General features: G+C 34.5%; 1 protein-coding gene across 7 annotated transcripts in view; it reads right to left on the bottom strand.

The window, feature by feature from the left end:
- The window catches only part of SLC8A1 (solute carrier family 8 member A1), a 504,419-nt gene that overhangs the window by 368,264 nt on the left and 112,325 nt on the right, over positions 1–23,830 (bottom strand). For all 7 annotated transcript variants that reach the window (XM_007476984.3, XM_056825409.1, XM_056825477.1 and 4 more), the window contains exon 2: positions 20,750–22,580. In XM_007476984.3, the coding sequence (XP_007477046.1) occupies positions 20,750–22,545 (1,796 nt within the window). In that variant the 5' untranslated portion in view covers positions 22,546–22,580. The remainder of the gene's footprint in view (positions 1–20,749; positions 22,581–23,830) is intronic.

The following is a 23,830-nucleotide window of genomic DNA, read 5'->3' as shown; positions in this document are numbered from 1 at the left end:
TATTTCCTGCCAAACTGGCCTTCTTGTGCATGATCTAGGATACCTTACTTCCCCTCTCAAGGTCTTTGCACCTGCTGTTCCCTACCCCTTTCTGTTTTACCCTCTCATGACTAGCATTCATTTCCTCCCTTCTCAGTTTCAGTTCCTAAAGATCCCTAATTTCGTTCAAAGTTTTGTATAAGAATTGCCTTCTGCAAGAAGATTTTCTGGATTCCCCCAAGTTGCTGAAAGCTATTAGCTTTCAAATTTACTTTTTATTTGTTGTGTTTATATTTTATATTTATGTAAATATATGTATATATATATATACATATATATGGACACATATATTTTCTACCTTTAAGAAACTTAAGTTCTGTTCTGGGGAAACATGTACATATATGTATATTTATATGCATATTTGCAAACATATATGCATACATGCATGTAGTATCCCACCAATAGAGTACAAGCTTTATGAAGGTAGAAACTTGTATTTTTGTCTTTGAATTCTCAGCACCTAGAGCAGAGTCTAGGACATGTAAATAGTAGTCACCTAACAAAAGTTTGTTTAATGATTAATGTGCCTTTAATAGACTTATGCTCTATTCCCTCCCATCCCCCCCCAAAAAAATTGGTTCACTTGACAGAAACCAACCTTGTTATTGTAATGAAAAAAACACTGTAATTATAAAACATTAATCATAAATACCAGCTTTAATATAATGAAATATGAAGCCAGTTCAAGAAAAATAGGCAAATTTCAACTTTATCCCCTATTTATTTTCTCAGATCATCAGCCAAATAAGGTGGGGTTGTTTCTTCTGAGACAGCAATTCCTCTGAACTCATAAAATGTTCAGGACATCTGTCACATAAATATGAAATTGTTGAGGCCCAATTGCTTTTTGTTATATTTTTAATATATTTCTTATAAGTATTATTATATAATATATAAAAACATATAAAATATAATATTATTAAATATATTTCTTATATTTTATGATTGGGGCATCTTCTGCACATCACATCTATTCAGTAAACAAATCCACTGCTCCAGCCTCAGAAATGTACTGGGAATCTGGCAAAATCAATGTTCTTGTCCTACATCTGATCCAAAGGATAATGGCTTCACAGGTTTTATTTTAAGTACTTCCTGCTCTAGTACTACCCCAAGTGAGACATTCCCCATTAAGGAAACCCAACAGATATCTTCTCATTTTCCCAATATCATACTCAGACCTCCCACACAACATTGAAATTTCAGTTGATTAAATGGTACTGTAGATATATCTATTCAGCATAATCTAATGGAGTATATCATGGTTAAACATAAACAAACTGTGTTGGGAATTAATTTGTCAATCCCTTTTCTGTAAGGTTGGGAAGAGGAAAACTTGAGACACCACTGGAGAATAGAGTCCTAGCTCTAAAACCTTGGCTCTACTGCATATCTTTTTTTTTTTTCATTTCACAGCTATCAACTGGTTGCATGTTCTTTAATGATCCTTGATTCCAAAAGAAACAAGTAGTGTTTGTTGGCCATAGAGGAACTAGAAAATCAATGGGAGCCATGCGGAAACTTAGAGGGTGAATAAAGAAAGAGAGAAGGAATTAAGAGAAAAGGAATAGTAAAAAATAAAACCTATTAAACCCCATCTCAATTTCCAAATCCCAAATGCAAGAGTTAATATTAACTTTTAACCAAGCCCTGCTGCTTAGAACGTAATAGATAATCTCCTAAATTGAAGGAAATGGAGTTCTGCTTCCAGTTGCTACAATAGTGGAGTAAAATGTTTGAAGCTAATCAACTATATTGTAGACTAAAATACACACACACACACACACATACACACACACACACACATACACATACATACACATACACAGCTCCTAACTCTTCTTCCTAGGTTCCAACAGCTAAAACATAAAGTTCTGATCTGTTAAAACCATGTCTTTTATAAAGTTGGTAAAGAATATAGTGGGATGATACTTCTATGGACAACCATCTGATGTAATGCAAAACAAGGTTATTGAAGCACTAAATTACCATGTATTATAATTTGAAGGAAAATGCCTTCATTTTAACCTCGGTTCCAAAGATGAGTCAGGACAAAGTCGATATCAATCATGATCCATAACTTTGAAGATAAGTATCACTCCACTTACCATTAAAAGCATGCTACACAGTGACTATGAAAATAGGTCTATAAATTCATCCTGTATTTAATTTACGTGACCATTACAGGAAGGGAGGATACTTTATTGATATATTACCATTTGAAAAACTCTAACTAAAAGTAATAAAAAAGTAATAAAAGCTCACATTTGTATAGTGCTTTAGGATTTACAAAGCTTTTTCCTCATAACAACCCTTCCAGGCAAATAATTGGAAGCATGTTATTTATATGTTTTGTGGTTGTTTTTTGTTTGTGTTTGTCTTTTCAGTTTTACGTTTGAGAAAACTAGGTCTCTGGAAGTTGGAGTCACTTGCTCAAAGTCAGATGGCTATTTTTTAAAAACCCTTACCTTATTTTTAGTATAAGTTCTAAAATAGGAAAGTGGCAAAAGCTAGATAATTGAGATTAGTTTGGGGGTTAAGGATAAGCCACCTAATCTTTAGTGTTCCAAACAAGTCTCTAAGGCATTCAGATGAGTTTCTGACCTGCATTGCTATAGGGAGTTTCCTCACCAGAAACTCCTTCACTGATGAAATTATGATTCTAGAGCTAAGATGTCTATAAAATACTTATCTACTTATTGGATGTAACCATCATTTACATATGGTAAGTAGGAGGTAAGTTCCCTTGAAGGCAGAAATATTTTCATTTTTGTCTTAAAATTTTCAAGACCTACCACAGTACATACAGATAGCATTTAAATATTTGTTGGATTAGATTGTTGGATTTAATTGAAATCAATATGAACACTTAAAATCCAGCTCATTGCTTGCTCCATCTTGAAGTCTTGCTCATGCTATATTCACTCAATTTGAAAACACAGTTGGGTGCCCAAATTTGCCAGACCTAAATCCCTTATATGCATGTCTAATTGATCAAATTAATCCTTATCATGCTTGTTATCAAAGTAGAGTTGCTTTGTGCAATGTACTCATGCCTGTTTTTCTCTTGCCTCATTCTCTTGGAGATTGAGGATGTTCACCTACTCTGCACAGAACTTGAACCAGGTGAGTTATACACAAGGAAAGGGTGTCACGTGTTTTAGGGGCCAGTGGCTGGAACTAGGGACAACAGTGGGATGATAAGTCTGGTAACTTCCTAGCTAGAATTATCTCAAACTATAACAGACTGCTTTTGAATTAGTAGGTTCCTCCTCATTCAGAGGACTTCAAACAAAAGCTGGATGACTATTATGTTGCAGTGCAGATTTTTCAGTAATGGGATGAATCAGGTGGCCACTGAAGTCCCTTCCAACTCTAATGTCTCTTCTGTAATTCTGAGACAGAGATTCTACTAAAATACAACTTTGATGCCTAGATCTCCCACAGCCACAACCCAGCTGCTCAACAATTTAGTCACGTCAACATTTGTAGTGAGTACCTCAGCACTCTAAAGTATGTTTTTAGCATTATGAATTAATTCACAAATGGAACTGCACTGCTAATTGATGCTATTGGATAACATTTTTGGGACTGATTCCACTTCTGTCTCCTCTGATTTCTCAAGATTCAATTGTTTTATATTTTTTTTATCTTTTCTCAGTTACTCTCTTAAGAATCTTTAGCAGATTTCTGCCTATTCTCTAAAGAGAGGGACTACAAATCACTTGAAAAAAATCCAATACTTACGAGCATCGATCTACTTAATTCCCCTTAATTTTTTTAAAACCAGACACCATATGTGGTTCATTCGAAATGCAAAGGAAAAAAACACTCATTTCCTGGAACTTGTATATGGTCTTATTATATATCATTGCACAGCATGACACAAATGCATGCCCTCTGAGTAGAACCTGGAAAGCATGCTGAGGTCTCATGTGTGCTGAGAATTTTTTAAAATGTCCTTATTCAAACTAACATTTACTTAGAAGGCATATGTTTACATTTACCAATCCATGACAAAATGAATAGAAGCAGAGATGAGTATAAATAGATGATGATGCACCATTTACATATTGTACATAGAACATGGAGAAACAGATTCCAACTGGTTTCAGGGAGATACCATTATATAGACAAGTATACTGCCTGATGACTTGTAAATAAATCAGTCATTTCTTAACTATCACATTATATACCAAATAAAAGAGAAAATTCCTATAATAAAAGTTTTTAAAATACCCATAGACTAAGGCTTCAGGAACAATTTGTAATCCCTAAACTAATCTCAACTTTCTTTGCAGGAAAAATTTCAAAATCCAAGTCTTTTAAGGAGAAAATGCAAAACAAATTGATTTTTAAATTACTTAGCAAAACTTCCCCCTCCAAAAGAAATATACTAAGATTCTTTTATATTAGTACTTTTTGTGATTTCATTGTTTTAGGTACTTTTGCTCAACCTTTTCATGTCTGCTTTATTCAGCAAATCTTATCTATATTCTCCTTTTAATATTCCACAAGGACTCTACTGAGCATGCCAAGGACCTTCTATCTGAATAGATGCACAAAAATGGTAGATGCAGACCCTTGACTACTCATCCCTTGCTTTTGCACATGGAATCAGCCCAACTTCTTTTCCAGTCATATAGCTCCCTGATATCACTTCTCTTACATTATATTTGATTCATAATGTATTTTGGCCTACTCAATACCATGATGACCCTCTTCATTGTTCTTTGGAGACTATATTTTTCTATGATTTGTATCTATTTAGATGAAATAAAGAATTTAGAAGTGTGAAAAAGACAGGCCTTGGTTTCAGGGAGGAACTTGGCGGGGGCGGGGGGGGGGGTAGGTGGGAGGGAAATACATAGTTTGCCAAAGTCAGTCTAACCTGCATACCTTAGTCTGATTAATGGGCATCCTCCATCCATTTTTCTTCCCTTTATGTGAATAGTAAGGCTAAATTCCAGAGTTATTATAGATATCATTGAAGAAGCTTTGAAATTATCTTTGAAATTATTGCAAATCCCATTTGAACTTTATTTTAAGTATAAAACTGGAATGTAAACTATGACCTCTATATAGTCTATTTCTCCACACTGAATCTATTAGATTTTAGGTTATATACACTGTCCTTCCTCTCCATTTTGTTGGTTTCTCTCTTAAAACATGACCCAAAAAAACTGAACACAGTTCTCCAGATATAATTTAGCCAGTGTAGGATACATGGGACATGATTAGCTCCCCCAGTTTAGACAGTATGCTAAAGGGGACCCCTAAAAAAGATGGAATGTGCCCAGGAGAAGATGTTGAAGATGGCCAAAGATCTAGATACCATACAGGTATATCAAATGGGGAATGGGTTAAGGAACTAGATGTTTAGCTTAGGGAAGATATGATTAACACAGGTCATGATGTCTATCTTCAAGAGTAGAATGGTTATGAGGTAGAGGTAATAAATGTCTTATGCAGTTTTCCAGAAAGCACCTGGGAGCAATGCAAAGAAATAATAAAAAGGGAAGATCAGACTCAACATCAGAAAGAATTTTCTATTACAACTGTCTAAAAGGGGAATGGGCTGCCTTGTGATTTAGTAAGTTTCCCATCCCTGGAACTATTTGAGTAGAACCTCGATGACCAGCAGTAAGGGATGTTGTAGAAGAGATCTCTGGGTCGAAATCTGAACTAGACGAACACAGAGGTCCATTTAAACTCTAAAACTGTACAAAGGTGCTTAACTTGGATTCCAAGAACTTAGCTTATTTTTATATGTATTTTGAAAACTCAATTTTGATATAATTTGCTTTCTTTTTTAATCCTTGATATTTCATCTTACAATATTTACGATATATGCACTTAAAATATTTTGAGAAAAGTTTCACAGGCTTCAGTAGATTGTTGTCAGGGAGGTCCATGAATCATAAAAATGGTTACGAACTCTTGTACCATGACACATATAAAACCCAGTGAAACTGAGTGTCAGCTACAGGAGGGGGTTGAGGAGAGGGGAAGAACATGAATCTTGTAACCACGGAAAAAATATTCTAAATTAACTAATTAAATAAAATGTTCAACAACAACAAAAAGAACTCTTGTACTAGAGTCAATATATCTAACATAATAATGATGTATTTTCCTATTTGTTCATTATAATGACCCCATGAGATAGGTACTATTATTGTCCCCATTTTATAGATAAGAGAAATGTTCAATGATTTGTCTAAGGTCACACACTGTGATTGAGCATCTGAGAACAAATCTGAATCTAGATCTTCCTAACTCCAAGCCCAGAATTCATCTGACTGCCTCACTTAGCTGCCACCTCTATGGCATAAGTGAGAGCTACAAATCTTGTTTTGTAAATGGAGAAACAGTGACACAAAGAAGATCAGTAATTTTCTGGAGAGGGGCAGCTAGATGGCTCAGTGGATTGAAAACCGAGCCTAGAGTCTGGAAGAAAGACCTGTGTTCAAATCTGGCCTCAGGTACTTCCCCAGCTATGTGACCAGAACAAGTTACTTAACAAAAATTTCTTAGCCCTTACCACTCTTCAATATTTGAACCAAGATAATATCAATTCTAAGACAGGCAAAGATATAAAATATACATTTATATATGTATATGTGTGTGTGTATTTTAAAATGATTTTCTGAAGAATAACAATAGTTATGTCATCAAGACAAGTGAAAATCTTACCAAACACATGATCCAGGCTACTATTTCATTGATTTGACTACAGAGGAACTTCATGGTTGATGAGGCAAGAGCATCAATTGGTGCCTGTTATATGTCAAGCACTTGACTAAGTGTTTCATTTTGTTTTTACAAATATTATCCATCTTGATCTTTACAAAAACCCTTTGAGGTTAGTACTGCTGTTGTTTCCATTTTACAGTTGAGGAACCTGAAGCAGACAGAAGGTAAGTGACTTTCTTTGAGTCACTCACTTAGCAAGTGTCTGAGGCCACATCTGAACTCGGGTATTTACTCTAAGTCTAGTGTTCTATCCATTGCATCAACCTATAAAATGAAAAGGTAGGACTAGATAGTCTCTGCTATCATTCAGCTTTAACCCAGGATAATCTGTTTTCATAATTTTCCTCCCCAAATGGTGTTTTTTGTTTCATCTATACTACAATTATCAATAATGTGAATTGAAAAGAATTCTGAGCAAAAAAATATCACTGATGTTATCAGAAATCTGGAGGAAATGACTTGGAATGAGTGACCTTTGAACAGTAACTAAAACACTGAACATGATTAAACTTTCACATTCATGGCATGTGGGGAGAAGTAAGATGAGGACTGACAAAAATAAATAAACAAACAATTAAATTAATAAATAAATAAAAGCAGTCAGAATAGCCCCCTACAGATCCCCAGGCTGTCACTGGATGTAACTTTCTAAACAAGGTGATGATGAAGATCAAAAAACATCATAGACCAAATTGACAAATTTGCTTGTCTTTTGACAAAGATTTTTGATGAAGCAACTCTCCTATGAAGGTTCTAGGGAAGGATAGAAAGGAAGACTAAGTCCATGAAACTGGCACTTTCAAACTCCTAGTATCTTTTTATTAAATTTTAGTTTTTAGATAGCATGTCAATTAATTGCATTATGATTTTTAGTATTCATTTCTTGTTCATGTTCTTTTCCTCTCTCTCAACCCTTTCCTTTCTCCAAGAAGGAAAATAATATGATATGTTATACATATATTATCACATAATACATATTTCCCTGTTTGGCTCACATCTGACATGTATAATAGGATTTCCCTAGTTCTGAGGCTCTTAGCTAATTATGAATATATTTATTAAATGCAAAATATTTTTACAGGCTTTAAAATCAAAGAGGGAGAGAGACATGAGTCTCTCTAAGAGGTCTAAGAGCCATAACAGGGAATGATTTGAAAAACTAAGCAACAAGAAACAGGACTTTTTTACCACAAAATTATCAGGCTGAAAGCAAAGTTAATTGGCTCCCTGAGGAAAGCTAGTAAGCTCTGATATTTGAGAAATATAAAGATGAAATAAAAGAGAAACAAAATATTCTAATAAGTATAGAAAATTTCTATTTCTATAGAAAAAAGGTAATTATTAATTTTTGGCATTTCATTTTCCTGACATGAATATATCTTTCCTTTGTTGGGAATTTGAGAGGGACTCAGAAATTCATTGGGATTCAGAGGGATATACAGTTTATTTAATTTTAAACCTGTAACTCACCCAAGGGCCATGAATGACTGCTCTAATTTTGGTTCAAATTTATCTCTTAAAGTGAATTCACAATAGAATTATGTTAATGATCTCTTCCTTCCTCCAATACCTAATTGTTATTTGGCCTGTAAAGGTCTATTCCAATGTACCAAAAATCATATTTTTAAAACTTTTAAAAATATATATATTTTGTTTTATACTGCTTTTATTTCTACAGCTATCTCTTCCTCTCTTCCTACCTAGCAAATCATGCCTTGTGGCAAAGATTTAAAAAGAAGGAAGAAAATTCAGCCCAGAAAAACTAGCCAACATATCATTTGTGTCTTACAGGAAAGAAAATATCCCGTACCTATATTCACTTAACAGGAAAGGCTGGCGCATTTACTGAACTCAATTTTAAGTGTAATATCTACACATGCAAAATTATGTAATTTTAAATGTTTAGAAATACTTATTACTCTTTAGGTATTGTTTCCCATCAAGGAAGCAAGTTGCTTATTTCAGTTGGTTCAATAAACATTTATTTATTTTTCATTAAAAAATAAAATATTGTTTCTGATAGCTGAGATGAGATTTCAGGCCATTTCATGTCCATTTCATGGACAAGAGGGCTTTTATGGCCTATAATGAATCACAGCCTAAAATCATGAGAATAAACAACTAGTTCTATACTAAGTCCAATGTTGCCATATAAAAGGGAATCAAAATGGAAGAAGAGAGGGGAGAGGGTCAGAATAAGAAGAAACAGAAAAAAATTACTTGGTAAATAATATGTCTTATTATATATTATATTATATATTATTATATCATTTAGTATAATAATATATAGTAATATATAAGTTCTATAAGGATGAAGTAGAAAGAATATTAACTTCTACAAAACTAACATCTCAAGTGAGACTTCTCATTAAGCTCAGAAATTCCCTATTATTTTTGGTCAGGGTAAAGATTTTCTTGAGAGATTATAGCCTAGGTTATTATGTAGAAACTTTTGTAATATTTTATTAAAATGAGATGTTTATTATCATGAATGCTTATCACCATCATAGTTAATAAATATCAAAGAACCAAAAAGTTACATTTACTATTTCTATAATAAAACAAAAATGCTAATTTGTCCTATCGGATTTGTGAAGTAGCCTTCCCCCTCCCCTGGTCAATTCTAGGAAGCTTACCAAAGTTCCTTGGGCAATAACCATAGTGACAAACCTGAACAGAAATATTCCAAGCTGATCATTTCATGAATGCACCATGTTTTTCCCACTTCCACCAACATATATTAACATTTTTATATAAGTGAAATCTATTTTAAAAGATCAGCAAGGACAGCCTTGAAAAGGAAAAGAGGAGGATATATTACTAAAAGACAATTTATACCCTGAAGGACAGAAGTGAAAATTAATGTGGAAGCAAGAGATATGAGACTCCAGTCCCTGTATGATTTGAGCACTAATTTTATACGTAACAACATGATAGATTTTTTTTCTTCCTTTTAAAAAAAACCAAACTAACAGAAGGTCTATTTTTCTCCTCTCTCCATTCATGCATTTCCCATATTTATTTAGCTCCAGATACATGGTTCCTTCAATGATACAGAACTGTCCTGAAAACTCAAAGTCCAGGGCATTTGATCTGATTTGCTAATGCCCATGGGAGAGTTCTGCTACCCATCTCCATCATTTTTCACTTCACAATCTCATTCCCTATCCCTGGCAAAAAGAACACAGATATCTGCCTATATCCAATACCTTCTACAAATAGATGCTCACAAAAATAAAATTAAACTGTTAAAAGAACCACAGAAAAGATGGAGCCCATATCTGATTTCCTACATGCCTATTTTTTTTGTTTCCTTTGTACCTTCAAATATTAGCAGAATTTCACATCAGTATACAGTGGCAACCTACTTAATTATAACTTAGAATTACAGTCTGTCAGTCTTAATCATCTGAAACACAGCCAAAATCTCAAAAGTAAACAAAAAAGGTATCTAACTTGTTGAAGTAACTATAACAAAGCCCGTGTGCTTCCTTGTAGGGGAGGTTTGAATTTATCATTTATTAATGCCATATTATCCAAAAGGCATGCTAAATTAAAAGCCTAAGTGGACCCCAAAATTAATAATTAACATGAATCCTACCATAAAGTCTAGAAAAAAATCCTACTCAGAGTCTGAACCCATTCACAATGTCCTCCTCTTTTGAATCCTTTACCCTCTTTGTCATATCACTGACTTCACCCAACCAAACTTCAGCCTTGGATCACCATTTGTCACTTTGCTCCTACCCACCTGCTGCCTTGAGGAAAGGAGGAGAGTAGAGGTGGAGAAATCACATAAACATTCTGACTGAGTTCATTACAAATTTATGCTACATAATCTCATCTGGGTCCTCACAGCTGCTAGGCAATCCAATTACACTTTCCTAATCAATTCATCTTCCTCACTTTCACAGTAGCATTTCTAAACCTTTTCATCCCTTTCAGTCCTCCCAGGGCTTTCCTTCCCTCCACTCTAAACTGAGAATCCTGTCTCATTTTTTGCGGAAAAAAATCATTCATTTCATGTGACCTCCCTCTTCTTTTCCCTTCCTCATTTTCTATCACTCAGGTGCCTTCTACCACTCTCTATTCCTTCACTCTTGTTTCACATAAAATGGCCTTACTCCAAAACAAGGTTATCCCTCTCTAATGCTAACTCATTCCATCCTGTATCCTTCAGCAGATCATTCCCTCTGTCATCCCCATTCTTTCCTTTATTTTGACTCTGTCTTTCTCTATTGGTTCATTTCCCACTATCTACAGACATGTCCATGTATCCCCTATTTTGAAAAAAAAAAGTCACTTGATCCTTCCATACCCACTTTAATTGTCCTATATTCTTTTTGCCTTTTGTAGTTAAATTCCTTGAAAAGGTTGTCTACACTAAGAGCCTATACTTTGTCTCTTCTTCCTCTCTTCTTTAACCCTTTACAATGTGGCTTCCTATATCATCACTCCACTAAAACTTCTCTCTCCAAAGTTACTAATGATTTATTGGTTGCCAAAACAATGACCTTTTATCTCTCCCCCTTCTCCTTGACCCCTCTGCAGCCTTTGACACTGTTAATAGTTTTCTCCTCCTTGATATTCTTTTCTCTCTAGGTTTTCAGTATACCATTCTCTCCTGGTTTTCTGACTACTCCTCATTCTCCTTTTCTGGAGTCCCATCCAGATAATACCTTCTTGGTGGCACTCAGGGTTCGGATATCTGCCCCCTCCTCTTCTTCCTCTATAATACTTCAGTTGGTGATTTCATAAGTCCCCATGGATTTAATGACCTCTTCTTTGATCTAATTATCAATATATTCCGTATTCTTAGTATTAAGTAGGAGTGTTTTCAGTTTTTGTTGATTAATTTAAAAATAGGCAAGTAGAGAGTTAATCCTATCTTCACAACTTAATTTCATATATCTTACACGAGGCATAAATATATATGCTTGAATTACATGTGATCCGAGGGTAAAGGGGAGTTCAAAGAAATAATCTTTCTATTATGAAATATCACATAGCATATTTCTTGTAACATCCTAGTCAGGTCTCACACATCCATAACTGTACTCTCTATACTCTCCTCAGATTTGCCCATTGGGGTCTTGTTAGATACCTGCATACTCTCACCCTCAAAGAAAATTATATACCACCTGAAAAGGCATCCTTCAGAGCCAAATCCTTCAATGAAGTTCTCCTCTGATGTCTGTCAAATGGGGATGAAATTTATGCTAAAAGAATGCACATGAATCTTATCTAATGAAAAAAAAAAACTTTAGACACCAACCCAGTAACGGACTATACATATTGTCTGAGGATCAGTACCACGTTGGTCATATGGTGATAAATTATTCTATTTAGTAATTCTTGAAAGCAATTTCTATAATATCTGGGAGGAGATGAGCATTGGTGAAAGGAGCACTAGCCTTGGAAGTATCTTTTAACTAAATAACACTGAAGTATTGGAGAAGAGCTCATCAATGAATGAAATGAGCTTTAAAGATCTTCCAGTTATCTTTGCTGGGGATCCAGTTAGATAGAGGCAGCCCAATTCTGTTATCAACTTGTACTAGCTAGAGTTTATGAAGGTTTTTAGGGATCTTCTAAGGGAGAAAGCACAGGATGCAGTTCAAGAAAGTCCACCTAGGTTCATTCTGATAACACTAGTGTTCTTCCTCTAACACATACTAATGAAAATTAGGCCCTCGATATGGCGACAGGGATAGAGGGTGATAAGAACACAGAGAAACTTTAGCTGAATATTGTATCTCCTAAGCATCCACAAGTAGAGTGTTACCAGGTGCTTATATGTGTGAGATAGATATGTGGTTAATCCACACAAAAAAAGTCCTTAAGCAACTTAAAATAATCTGTTATAGGGCAATATTTAGAATTTAAATGGACCTCAGAAGCCATATAATCAATTCCTATCCAAAATATGAATCTAAAATACCCAATTTGTGGATGCCCAGTTTTTGTTTAAATGTCTTTAATAATAAGACTGACATGACCTAGAAAGACAACCCATTCCATTTTTTGACAGCTCTAAGTTTTAGAAATTCTTGCTTATATTCAGGAAGCTGAAATCTGTCTCTCTGTCACTCTGTGTCACTTAGTTTAAAGTTTTGACCTCAAGAACCATGAAAAAAAAACAAACCTGTCTGCTAACTGCCAATGACTCATGGGTATATCCTAGAATACACCAATAGCTCCATAGATAGGATGCTGTCAATTTATAATAAAGAGGTAATCTGACTGAATCTCATTTCAGTTTCCTCATTTTAACATTCTTTTGGTTGAACAAGAAATTTGGAACATGGCCAGCTTTCACTTCATTTCTGAGATAGCTAAAATCGAATCAATCCTATATCTCTGTTACTCATTGTATGGCTCACCTGAAAACTGGGTCAGATTAAGTTTATGATCTCCTATGTAGGGAAACAAAAAGCTTTCCTCATAATGTTGGCTTGTTAGAATTTTTTTAACAGTGTCTTAGAAAATCCTATTTTCTATCAATGTCACCAGTAACTGTTGCTTTTAAGAACCACTCCAAATGCTAGCATATAATATCCAAGAATTTTTTTTTCACTTTTGTGGCAGAGAGGGGACTGGTACCAAATAAAGAAGGAAAAATGAAGAAATTACAAAAGAGCTGGATTTTAAGATACAAAGTAAAATAGTATGACTTCCACTTAACTCCAAGCATAATAAATCTGTTTATTACAAAGAGAATCTCTAGGTCCAAATCTTGCCTCAGACACTTCCCAGCTGTGTGACCCTGGGCAAGTCACTTGACCCCCATTGCCTAACCCTTACCACTCTTCTTGGAAGGTAAGGGTTTATATAAAAAAAAAAAACAAAGAGAATCTAATTTAATCACAAAAGTTAAAAAAAAACTTTGTTTACATGCAAATTATTAAATCACATCTGAACACATGTTTTGCATAAAGAGAGTGAAAGTGAATGTCATAGACTTCTTGCTAATTTTAGCCTTAAAGGCAATTTTTTTATTTCTTTTCCTTTAATCCAATAGAGGAAAAACATGAAGAACACATCAGTCACAAGTATACCTTAGATTTTGACTTTCCAAAAGCACATCCATAATTTAATTAGACTAAAAGGTTGTTTAGTGGATAGAAATTTGGACTCAGTGTCAGAGACATCCAGGTTGGAGTCCTTCCTTTGATAATACTGGCTATGTAGCTCTGGGCAAATCATTCTTCATCTCTCAACCATGTAGAAAACTCTCTAAAACCATAAATTGCAGGGAAATTGTCATCCAGCATTGACAAAGGAAGCTTCCTAATCTGAAATTCCCTATTGCTTTGTAATCATTGGTCTATAGATCCTCTTCTTCTCAGTCAAGCTGCCAAAAGACCACAAAAACATACTTATGCCTACTAACATAGGAGCATAGAATGTAGAGATTGCAAAGTCCTTTGGGATTATTAAGTACAACACTTAATTTTCTAGAGGAGAAAACCAAGGCCCAGCACAAGTAAGTATATTGCCCAAATTCACATAAATAGTAAGTGGTATCCCTAGGATGCCAATATCCAAATCCAGAGGAGTTATTTGTTATCTCTAGAATTAAATGATGAATTTTTCTAAACTTCGGGATTTAGCTGGCACAGGGCACTGAGTGTCTCTCAAGCATCTCATGGCATGGTCTCTCTGTTGTCAATAATTAGACACATCAAGAACATATAAAAGGAGGCAAACTCAAATCCACTATTTTAAGTAGTTAGGAAGAAGCATACCCATATATGGAAATCCGTAATTTCAAGGCTTATAAAAACCATGATAGGAAGCTAATAATAAAGGAGCTGCATTTTAGTTTTGACCTGAAAAGCCATATAGCAAGAGCAAAAATAATGGGAAAAAAGGTGAGAAAAATTCGCAAAACATCAACTAAGTTGTTAGCACTAAGGCAGTTATGCAACTTCATTTAATAGGTTTTTTGGGCCTCTTGGGTAATTATTTAATTTTATCATTCACAGATTAAAATGGGTCTGAATAGTAAAATTATTTATTTTTTGTCTTATTTTTATTAGAGAAAATATTAGTGGAATGGATAATCCATTCACTCTTTCACTCTCTGAAAAACAGAAGGAATTCCTATGCTCAAGACCAAGATCTTACTCACAGAAGATTATCTAGCACAACCTTGGAAAACAAAAGAAAACAAACAAAAAGTCACTAAAATGGAGAGGTATGGTGGTCTGTTCATTCAAGCTCATTCAGTGCATAACTAAAAACACAGCTGTGGTCCATGCTTAGAACTTTTTTTCCTACCAAATAATATCTAAAATGTTTCCTGGAAGAGAAGAAGCATCATTAGGCTTAACATAAGGAAGTCTGTGTTCCAATTCCAGCTCTGTTCCTTACTAACTTTCTAAACAAATCTTTGTGCAGTAGCTCTGGGCCTACAAATTTAAGTTTCCATATGTTGCTATCATGAAGCTTTTGTTATTGTTTTAGATTAGAGATAAATAGCAATGGCTGAAAAAATAATCTGGTAAACTAAAAATCCATTAAATCCACAAAATTACTTTATCTAAATTTATTCTGTTGCTATATTGCCTAGGAAAGAAAATACCATTTCCATGTAAAATCCTGAGGAACCTTCATTTTAATTGTCTAAATGCATTAAAGTAGTCTATAAAGTAGCACTTACTTGCACATGCAGGGTTTTAAGATAAAATGAGTTAATGGCTTTCCTTTCCTGAATTCTTTGTTTCTAGTATCCTCTTGGGTCTTCATTATCTATTTTAACTCTTCCATATTTTGGCTTCTTTTTTTTTAAACCCTTACCTTCTGTCTTATAATCAATACACTAAGCACTGGTTCCAAGGCTGAAGAGCAGAAAGGACAAGGCAATTGGGGTTAATTACATGCCCAGAGTCACACAGCTAGGAAGTTTCTGATGCCACATCTGAACCTAGGACCTCCCATCTCCAGACCTGGTTCTCAATCCACTGAGTCATCTAGCTGCCCTTTGTTTTGGTTTTTGCCTTTTGTTTTATTCTTCTTTTTCATGCCTTGATTTCTTTTATTTTTTCCTAGTTTTCTACTGTTTATTTCACCTTACTACAACATTTTAAAGAAAAACCAAATAAACTAAGAGCAAAAGAGTATTAAGGATAGTTTCATTAAAACATTTAAACATTTTAAACATTATTTCATAAAATTTAATAGGATAAAAAATGGCCTTTTAGTGATTTTATCTCATTTACTTACTCATCTTTTTTCACAAAAATGTAAATGTTTGTGATGAGGCTAAATGTTTCATGTGTCAATTAAAAACTGTTTTGGTCTGCAAATAATCCTTTATTAAGTAAAAAAGCATTCCTGGAAGACCCATATCATATACTGGCTGTGTGACCTGGAGTGATCTCGACAACCAGGTAAGACTATGATTTCGGAAAAAAAAAGGTGCTAACCTAGACTAATAAAAGAACTCTCCTCACTCAGGAGCTTACTGTACTAGTGATATGACCAGTCTAGCTCCCATCCTTATCTCCTATTTGCTATCTGGGGAAAATGAAATCAGCTATATCCTTTGGTTTCTACAAATACAATTTCACTAACTACCTAGGAAAATGTTGATATAAGCATAATTTTCCAAGCAATTATGTATTACTCTAGATATTCAATTACAAAATACATATTTTCTCAGATATCTTCCAAAATAATCTTCTTTTGTATATATATGACACATGTGCTAAAACTAAATTAAAATTTTACCTAATGTCAGTATAAGCAGATAAATCCTAGCATTTCCCCAAGGAAATAATTTTCATGTCAACTCTTAGAAACATATTTGGTAACATTGTTCTCACTAAATTAACAAAAGTATCATTTATCAATTATTAGCACTTGAAATATATAGACAATCTCTAAATGTAATTAATAATTTTATCTCTTATTTCAATCAAACAAATGTTATCCAGAACATCAATAGATTAACATCAAGATCAGTTATTTCAGATTTGACTTTAACCAAAGATGAACTTTAGAGACAATATGTATAAAGTATGTTAATAGTTTTAAAGTGTGCATTTAATAGGGTCCTTTTTCCCTTTTAATCATTTTAATGACATTCTGAACCTGAATTTTACCAGGAAGGAAAGACCTATTAACAATAATCAATCTTTATAACTATATATGTGTGTGTGTATGTATATACATATATATGTATTTAGCATAAAAGGTCAGCTTGAAAGACTTCACCTATATAGCGATAAAAATGAGTGAGTGCATTAAATAAGACACACTTGCAATCCAAGAAGTAATTTTTCAGAAATAAAATATTAGAGGGAAGTAATTTACCTTATTTCTGTGACTAGTGGTATGTGTGTTCACAGAAGGAAAAACATAAAAATATCCATTTATGTCCATTTGTCATTAGATTACACAGATTTACATCCTGTATAATGATTTCTTTGAGCAACGCAACTACGAAATAAGTGCCTTTCCAGTAATGACTTCATTTGGAGAACTTTGAAGATAACATTTAAAGAGAAGTACTATGAAGCAGAGAAAAGAGGTTATGTTCTTAGCCTCATGAAGTAAAGCAGGGATTCGAGAACCATGTTGATAGTGGGCAGACTAGCAACTAGAGGGAAATATTTAAATTTCTTCCAACCTTGAGTCTACAATGCCCAGTTTGAATGGTGAATTTCAAATGCTGTTGATATAAACAACCCTATTAAAAGATATGAAAAGGGAAATAAATATGCATATGTATATGCATATATAGTGAGTAGTACTAGTTTCTAAGTAAGGCACTCAATAGTGGATTCCATTAGACTCATGTCAATTAAAATGTAGTTGACAAAAAGAATATGGGCTCTGTCACTCACTATCACATTCAATCAAAAGTATTTACTGTAATTCACCCAGGCAATAGAAGTTCTTACTATCACAGGTGTCTCAGAGCATAAATAAGGCTTGGATGCTCTTAAAGTGACTTATACAAGCTGTGATACAAAGACGTCCTTCCACAGAAATGTTGACCAATTTCAGCAGTGAACACTACTGAAGTCAGAGACTGACACTCTTGCTTTTGCTGGTAAAGTCAAATCAATCTAAATGTCCATATTCAATGTTTTAAATGGGAGTTTGGCAGAATAAATTATTCTACCAAATCATCATCATTCTTGCTTTTTTTAATCTTCTACATTCTAGCTGAAAGGCTGTTTATTTATGGCTTAGTAAAAGTCCTGGACAGCACATCACTTAGGGCAACCCTGCATTCAAGTTGAATACTAGGCAGGAACATTTGTCTTAATAAAACTGAGGAATCAAGTGTTTCAGAGAAAAACATCTGAAGTTTAAAAAACATAACCAGCAATGTTATACTTCAAGGCTGCTTTACTGAATCTACCAAATGACACACACCTGGAATGCCCTCATTATTGATTCTAATAATTTCTCAACTGGATATCATGTAATAGCGAAAAAATAAGAAATGTAGCAAGGGGGTTGGAGAATGGAACATGGACAATGGGAAGGAGAAAATGTATCTGTTTTGACAACAGTTCAGAATTTCATTAACACAGCTATGCAGGGAAAAAAATCATCAGTTAATATGTCAGTCAGCAAATTTAGTGCCCTTATTAAATATCCTCTAATAAGAAGCAAGAGGCGTGCTATGGTGCATATAGACCTGGTCTCGGAGCAAGAAAGTCATTGGTGCAAGTCCTATATTTAACCCACACTGGCCATGTGACCCTGGGCAAGTCTGTGCTCTAAAGAATCTACTAAGACTAGAGGCTGTTTGAGTGGAAGTTCATAATGAAAACTGACAATTCTGTAATTTATAATTTTAGAGATTTGATTGAGAGAATTAGGGAATTGCCTAGGATCACACAGCTAGTATTTATGTCAAGGGCAAGACTTGAACTTAGGTCTTCAGGATTCTACAACGGAGCCTCTATCCACTGTCATTCATACATGGAGAGCATGTGTATATATATATATATATATATATATATATATATATATATATATATATATATATATATATGTATGTATGTATATGTATATATGTATATGTATATGTATACGTATACATATATACATATATATGTATATATATAGTACATATAGTATATCTAGTAGTATATATGTCATATGCCATAAATGTATACACATATAAACATTGCAATAATATCCTAGTCTCATATGTGTATGTATATATTGATAAACATGTATTATATAGACAGTTTTTATAAATTAAAACAATTTAATTTAAGATATTTTGAATGAATATGTTTATTTTAATAAGCAATGTGTCTGGATGAGGAGAAAGAGAGGGAGACACATAGAAAGATGTATGCATTTTCTAGTAGTCATCAATTATTAAATATTCACTTGAATTGTAAAGGTTACAAATTTATACCAAAGCTTTATTGTTTAATAGCTTTCTTCTCCATTTGCCAATTGAGAATTATTGTATTTGGTTTGTCAAAGGTAAGAAACATGCACACATACAGTTCAACAATAGAAAATTGTATTGAAGTTTGAATGACAAAAAACTTAAAATCTTTTGTTGATTTGATGGTGCAGTTCTAATCAATGACTTTTTGCCAGTACAAAAGAGCATTAGAGAGAGACATCTAGACAATCAGAACATGAACCAAGGCACCCTGGCTTTGCTTTCCATTTGTTTTGAATAAATGCAGTTTCATATTCCAATGATGTTTTTTCTGATACTTTGCATGATATTACTTTATGAAGTCATAATTAAATATCTTTAGAAATTAAAAGCTCTAAAATTATGTTCTGTAAAATCCCCCAATTGTCATGAGCTCATAAAACTCAATCTACATCCTTCCTTAAATCCTTCAGATTTCAGTGCACCAAAATTAGAAACAGCCAAAACATGGTTATTACAAATCATTTCAGCACCTCATTGATTAAAAGATGGGAAATGATGACAACAAATTGAGCTGGGTTCTTCCCCCAGAAAGACTGAACAATGACAACACACTCTCATAGGCACCAAAGGGAAAATAACTCCTCTAAATGACTGTTGGCAATAATAGCATTATTATATCTAATTGACAGGATCACATCCTCCTGCTATCTGGACTTTGATGTCAAAGAATGCATGTGTACAGTTTCTTTGGGCAATGCCACATCAATACATATTCACAGAAGGAAAGTTGATTCTTCCCTCTTCATTTTTTGACCTTCCCTCTTCAGATCAAACCACTTAATGACAAGTAGGTGTCTTAAACAATGCTCTTCATTCCTCCACCTCCTTTCACTACACAAAAACACTTTTGCAAATGCAATCTGGTTGATATCATAAAATAAAAGAGACTAAGCTAGAAACAAGCTTCTGATCTTCCCCCAAAATGGCATATTATGGAGAGAACAAAATTGGTCATTTCATCACTATTGTGCATTAATATTCTTGTGGAAACATTTCTGTGTCTTGTATTCTTAAATAACATGGTATCAAATAAAAATAGAAGCATTATCTTCATCTAACCCTAATTTCAATGAAAAGCTAAAGAGTGATATTTCCTTTTTTAGTCATTTTCCTATTTACTCACTGCAAACAAATGAACTAATTTATTTAAATTTTAGAAACTGGTTTCATGCACAATATTTGTTCAAAGCAGAATAAAATTTATTCATACAGGCATAGTTATGATAATATATATATATATATATATATATATATAGAGAGAGAGAGAGAGAGAGAGAGAGAGAGAAAGAGAGAGAGATACAGTTATAGCTATAGGCAGAAGCTGCCTCCTATTATATGCAATGTTGTAAAAATACTTAAAGAAAAACAATCCTAAAGACTGTTAATGCAATGTATTTTGTGCTCACCTGAGGAAGTGGCAGGTAACTCAAGACTGACACATTCAAAGTAGTCTTTCAAAATAAGTAGTCTACTCAGTGCATAAAATTTAATTGAAAAGTTCATTAAAATGGGTGTACTTACGCTATTTCATCATTCTGGAATTCCAGCTCTCCACAGGTATCCTCAAAGTCTTCTCCTCCACCTCGAGCTGATCCTTCAATTGTTTTGTAGGGAACAATAACACTTCCTCGTGCTCCAGATGTTCTTAACACTTTGACCTCCATGATGCCAACACTCTCACTCACATGTGTCACAGGCTCCTCAAAGGTAAAGATGCCTGCATGATCATCATCAAAAATAGTGACAGTGGCAGTAGAGGGAGAGCCCAGGCAAGCAAGAGAGGCAATATGATTAGCCTCCAGGATTCCATCTTCCAAAGCCTCTGATGTTACTTTGACATTGCTGAGGTGCACATGGAAGTTCTCATCTTCTTCAAAAATATCATCATCAATAATGCCAACACGGATTTCCTTTTGACTCTCTCCAGGTTTAAAGACCACAGTACCTTCAGTAAATTCATAATCAGAACCTGCATTGGCTGTGCCATCTTCTGTTCGGAAGTCAACAAAAACAGTGTTGCTCAAATCACCCCCTCTACGGATAATATTGAGGGCCACTGTGCCACAATTTTCAAGGCACTGATAAGCCCCCTGCTCAAAATAGATCTTACTGACCGGGTCATTTTCTGCCATTTCAATATTGACTTCATGCATGCTGACAGCTTTTCTGGCTTGATCCGCAGCATGTCTCTTTAAAATATTGCCAGCTCCAGTCATCAGACGGGTAGCTTGGATACGGTAGAATGCACGACTCTTCTGCTGTTGACTCAGGACTTGGTAGTTGGCTAGTTCTATTAACTGCTCAATTTCTTTTTCTGGGTGTTTCTGTTTCAATTCCTTCAGGATCCTGGCCATTTCCCTCCTAGTCTCTTCATCATCTTGGTCCCTCTCGTCAACTTCCAAAACGAGAGCACCATCCAAGAAGTTATCGACATGAGAGTTGACCACTTTTCCATCCATTTCAATTTCGGCTTTGGAAGGGGGCCTGTCTCCTTCATGCTCAATAATCATTCCCCTTTGCTTGCCAGCTCGATACCTCTTGTAGACATATTTGTAAAACAGAAGCCTTCTGTCTGCAACCCAAGCAAATACAACGCAGATGGGGAAGAAGAAGAAAGTAAGCAAACCTTCCCAGACTTCTACAACCCCTGGTGATATGACAGACAGAATCATATAAAGCCAGGTATAGGCAAAGATGCTCCATGCTGCAGTCACGAAGAACACTCGCAAATGTTTAATCTTCCTTGTCTCTCCATCAGGAACCACATAGACACAGAGAGCTATGATGATGAACATATTGAACGCAGCACTTCCAACAATGGTGCTGGGACCAAGATCTCCAGCAGTAAAGTTATGGCCACAAACTTCAATCACAGAAAGGAGAATCTCAGGTGCTGAGGAGCCCAAAGCCATCAGTGTCAGGTTGGATACTGTCTCATTCCAAATCCTCACTGTGGTCTTGGTGGTCTCTCCATTGGGTTTCTTTATGGTTATTTCTTTTTCTTGCGATGTGATGACTTCTATTGAGGACATGAATCGATCAGCAATGATAGATACCCCCAGGAACATGTAGACCATGGCCACAAAATACACAGTAGCTCTAGCAATTTTATCTCCAAAGGAAGGATCTTGGGGCTCCCATATGGGCAAAATCACACCCTTCTTACAATAATAAGAGCCAGTACATTCATTTGTATCATTTCCAGTTCCTTCACCTTCAGTTTCAGCACTTATTTTGTCCAGGTGGAAAAGCAAGAGAGCCACAGAGCTTAGTAAATATCCCAGTGGAAGGGTTGGCGAATGATTTAATTTCATCATGGTTGCTGCTTGAATAAATTTCCAAGTCTCCCAACCTACATATAGAAAATCCAAGAAAGGGAAAAGAGATCAGATAATTTCAGATAAGACCAGAGTATGAATAAAGATAATACTTTTTCCATCATCAATTTCTTTACAACTAACAATCACAAATCCTTTATTGAGTTATGCTTTTCTAGGAGTCATAATTTATTAAACAGTCTTTTAATTCTTAAAGGATGAATTTCTATCCAGGACTTGTTGATTACTAAAGAATTACAGTTGACTTATCAAGAATAAGAAACAAAATAATAGTCTTGCCCCACTGAATGCATATTTTGCACATTAATATTTTACAAGAAAATTTTTGAAAGATTAAATAATTCTTCCTAGTGGATGAAAGTGAACCACCCCTCTCCCATCAAAGCTCAGCAGTTTTAGCCAAGAAGAAAACCAAAGCCCTTTTATGTAAATTGTTGCTTTGAAACATATACACTTGGGAGAAAGAGGAAGACACAAAACCTTCAGACACAAAAACCTGTTGGGAATCCTAAATTTGGATCCTACCATGCATTTTATAAAAAACTATCTATGGTGTCTAATTTTGCTTGTAATGTAATGAAACATACCATACTTTGATTAAAACTATGCCTTTCTTAATAAAATAAACAACAAAAATGTATCCTCCTTTAAAAATATTAAAGTGATTGCAATATTTCAAAAAATTAAAATTTTCAAACATGGTTTGAACAAGTGCACAATTCCTCCTGACTTTTAGCAGACATTGGTACCCTGCCAGATTAGTAGGTAGACATTAGTTTCTCCCTTCACAGCCAACTGTATATCTAACTATAAGAGTCTACTTTAAAATCTGTAAGTCCTCAATAAGTGGGAAGAAAGGAAAATTCATAGCTCCCATGTCTAGTTTTAGAATAGCATAGGAGCCAACTGCAAAATCATCATTACCAGCCATAAAATATTATGTTTATATAGAAATGTCATAATTTCCATGGTCATTATTTGAATATAGGGGGAGAGAGAGAGAGAGAGAGAGAGAGAGAGAGAGAGAGAGAGAGAGAGAGAGAGAGAGAGAGAGAGAGAAGAAAGAGTGAGAGAGGGAGAGAGAAACTAAACTATCACTCTTTGCAGGCAATATGATGATATACTTGAATAATCCTAGAAAATCAACTAAAAAGCTAATAGAAATAATTAACAACTTTAGCAAAGTTGGAGGGTACAAAATGTACCCACATGAAACATCAGCATTTCTATATATTTCCAATAAAATACAGTAGTAAGAGATGAG

This window comes from Monodelphis domestica, chromosome 1, assembly GCF_027887165.1.
Source record: "Monodelphis domestica isolate mMonDom1 chromosome 1, mMonDom1.pri, whole genome shotgun sequence".
Lineage (NCBI taxonomy): Eukaryota > Metazoa > Chordata > Mammalia > Didelphimorphia > Didelphidae > Monodelphis > Monodelphis domestica.
Note: the sequence above shows the minus strand (reverse complement) of the source record. Positions and strands in the feature narration are given on the sequence as shown.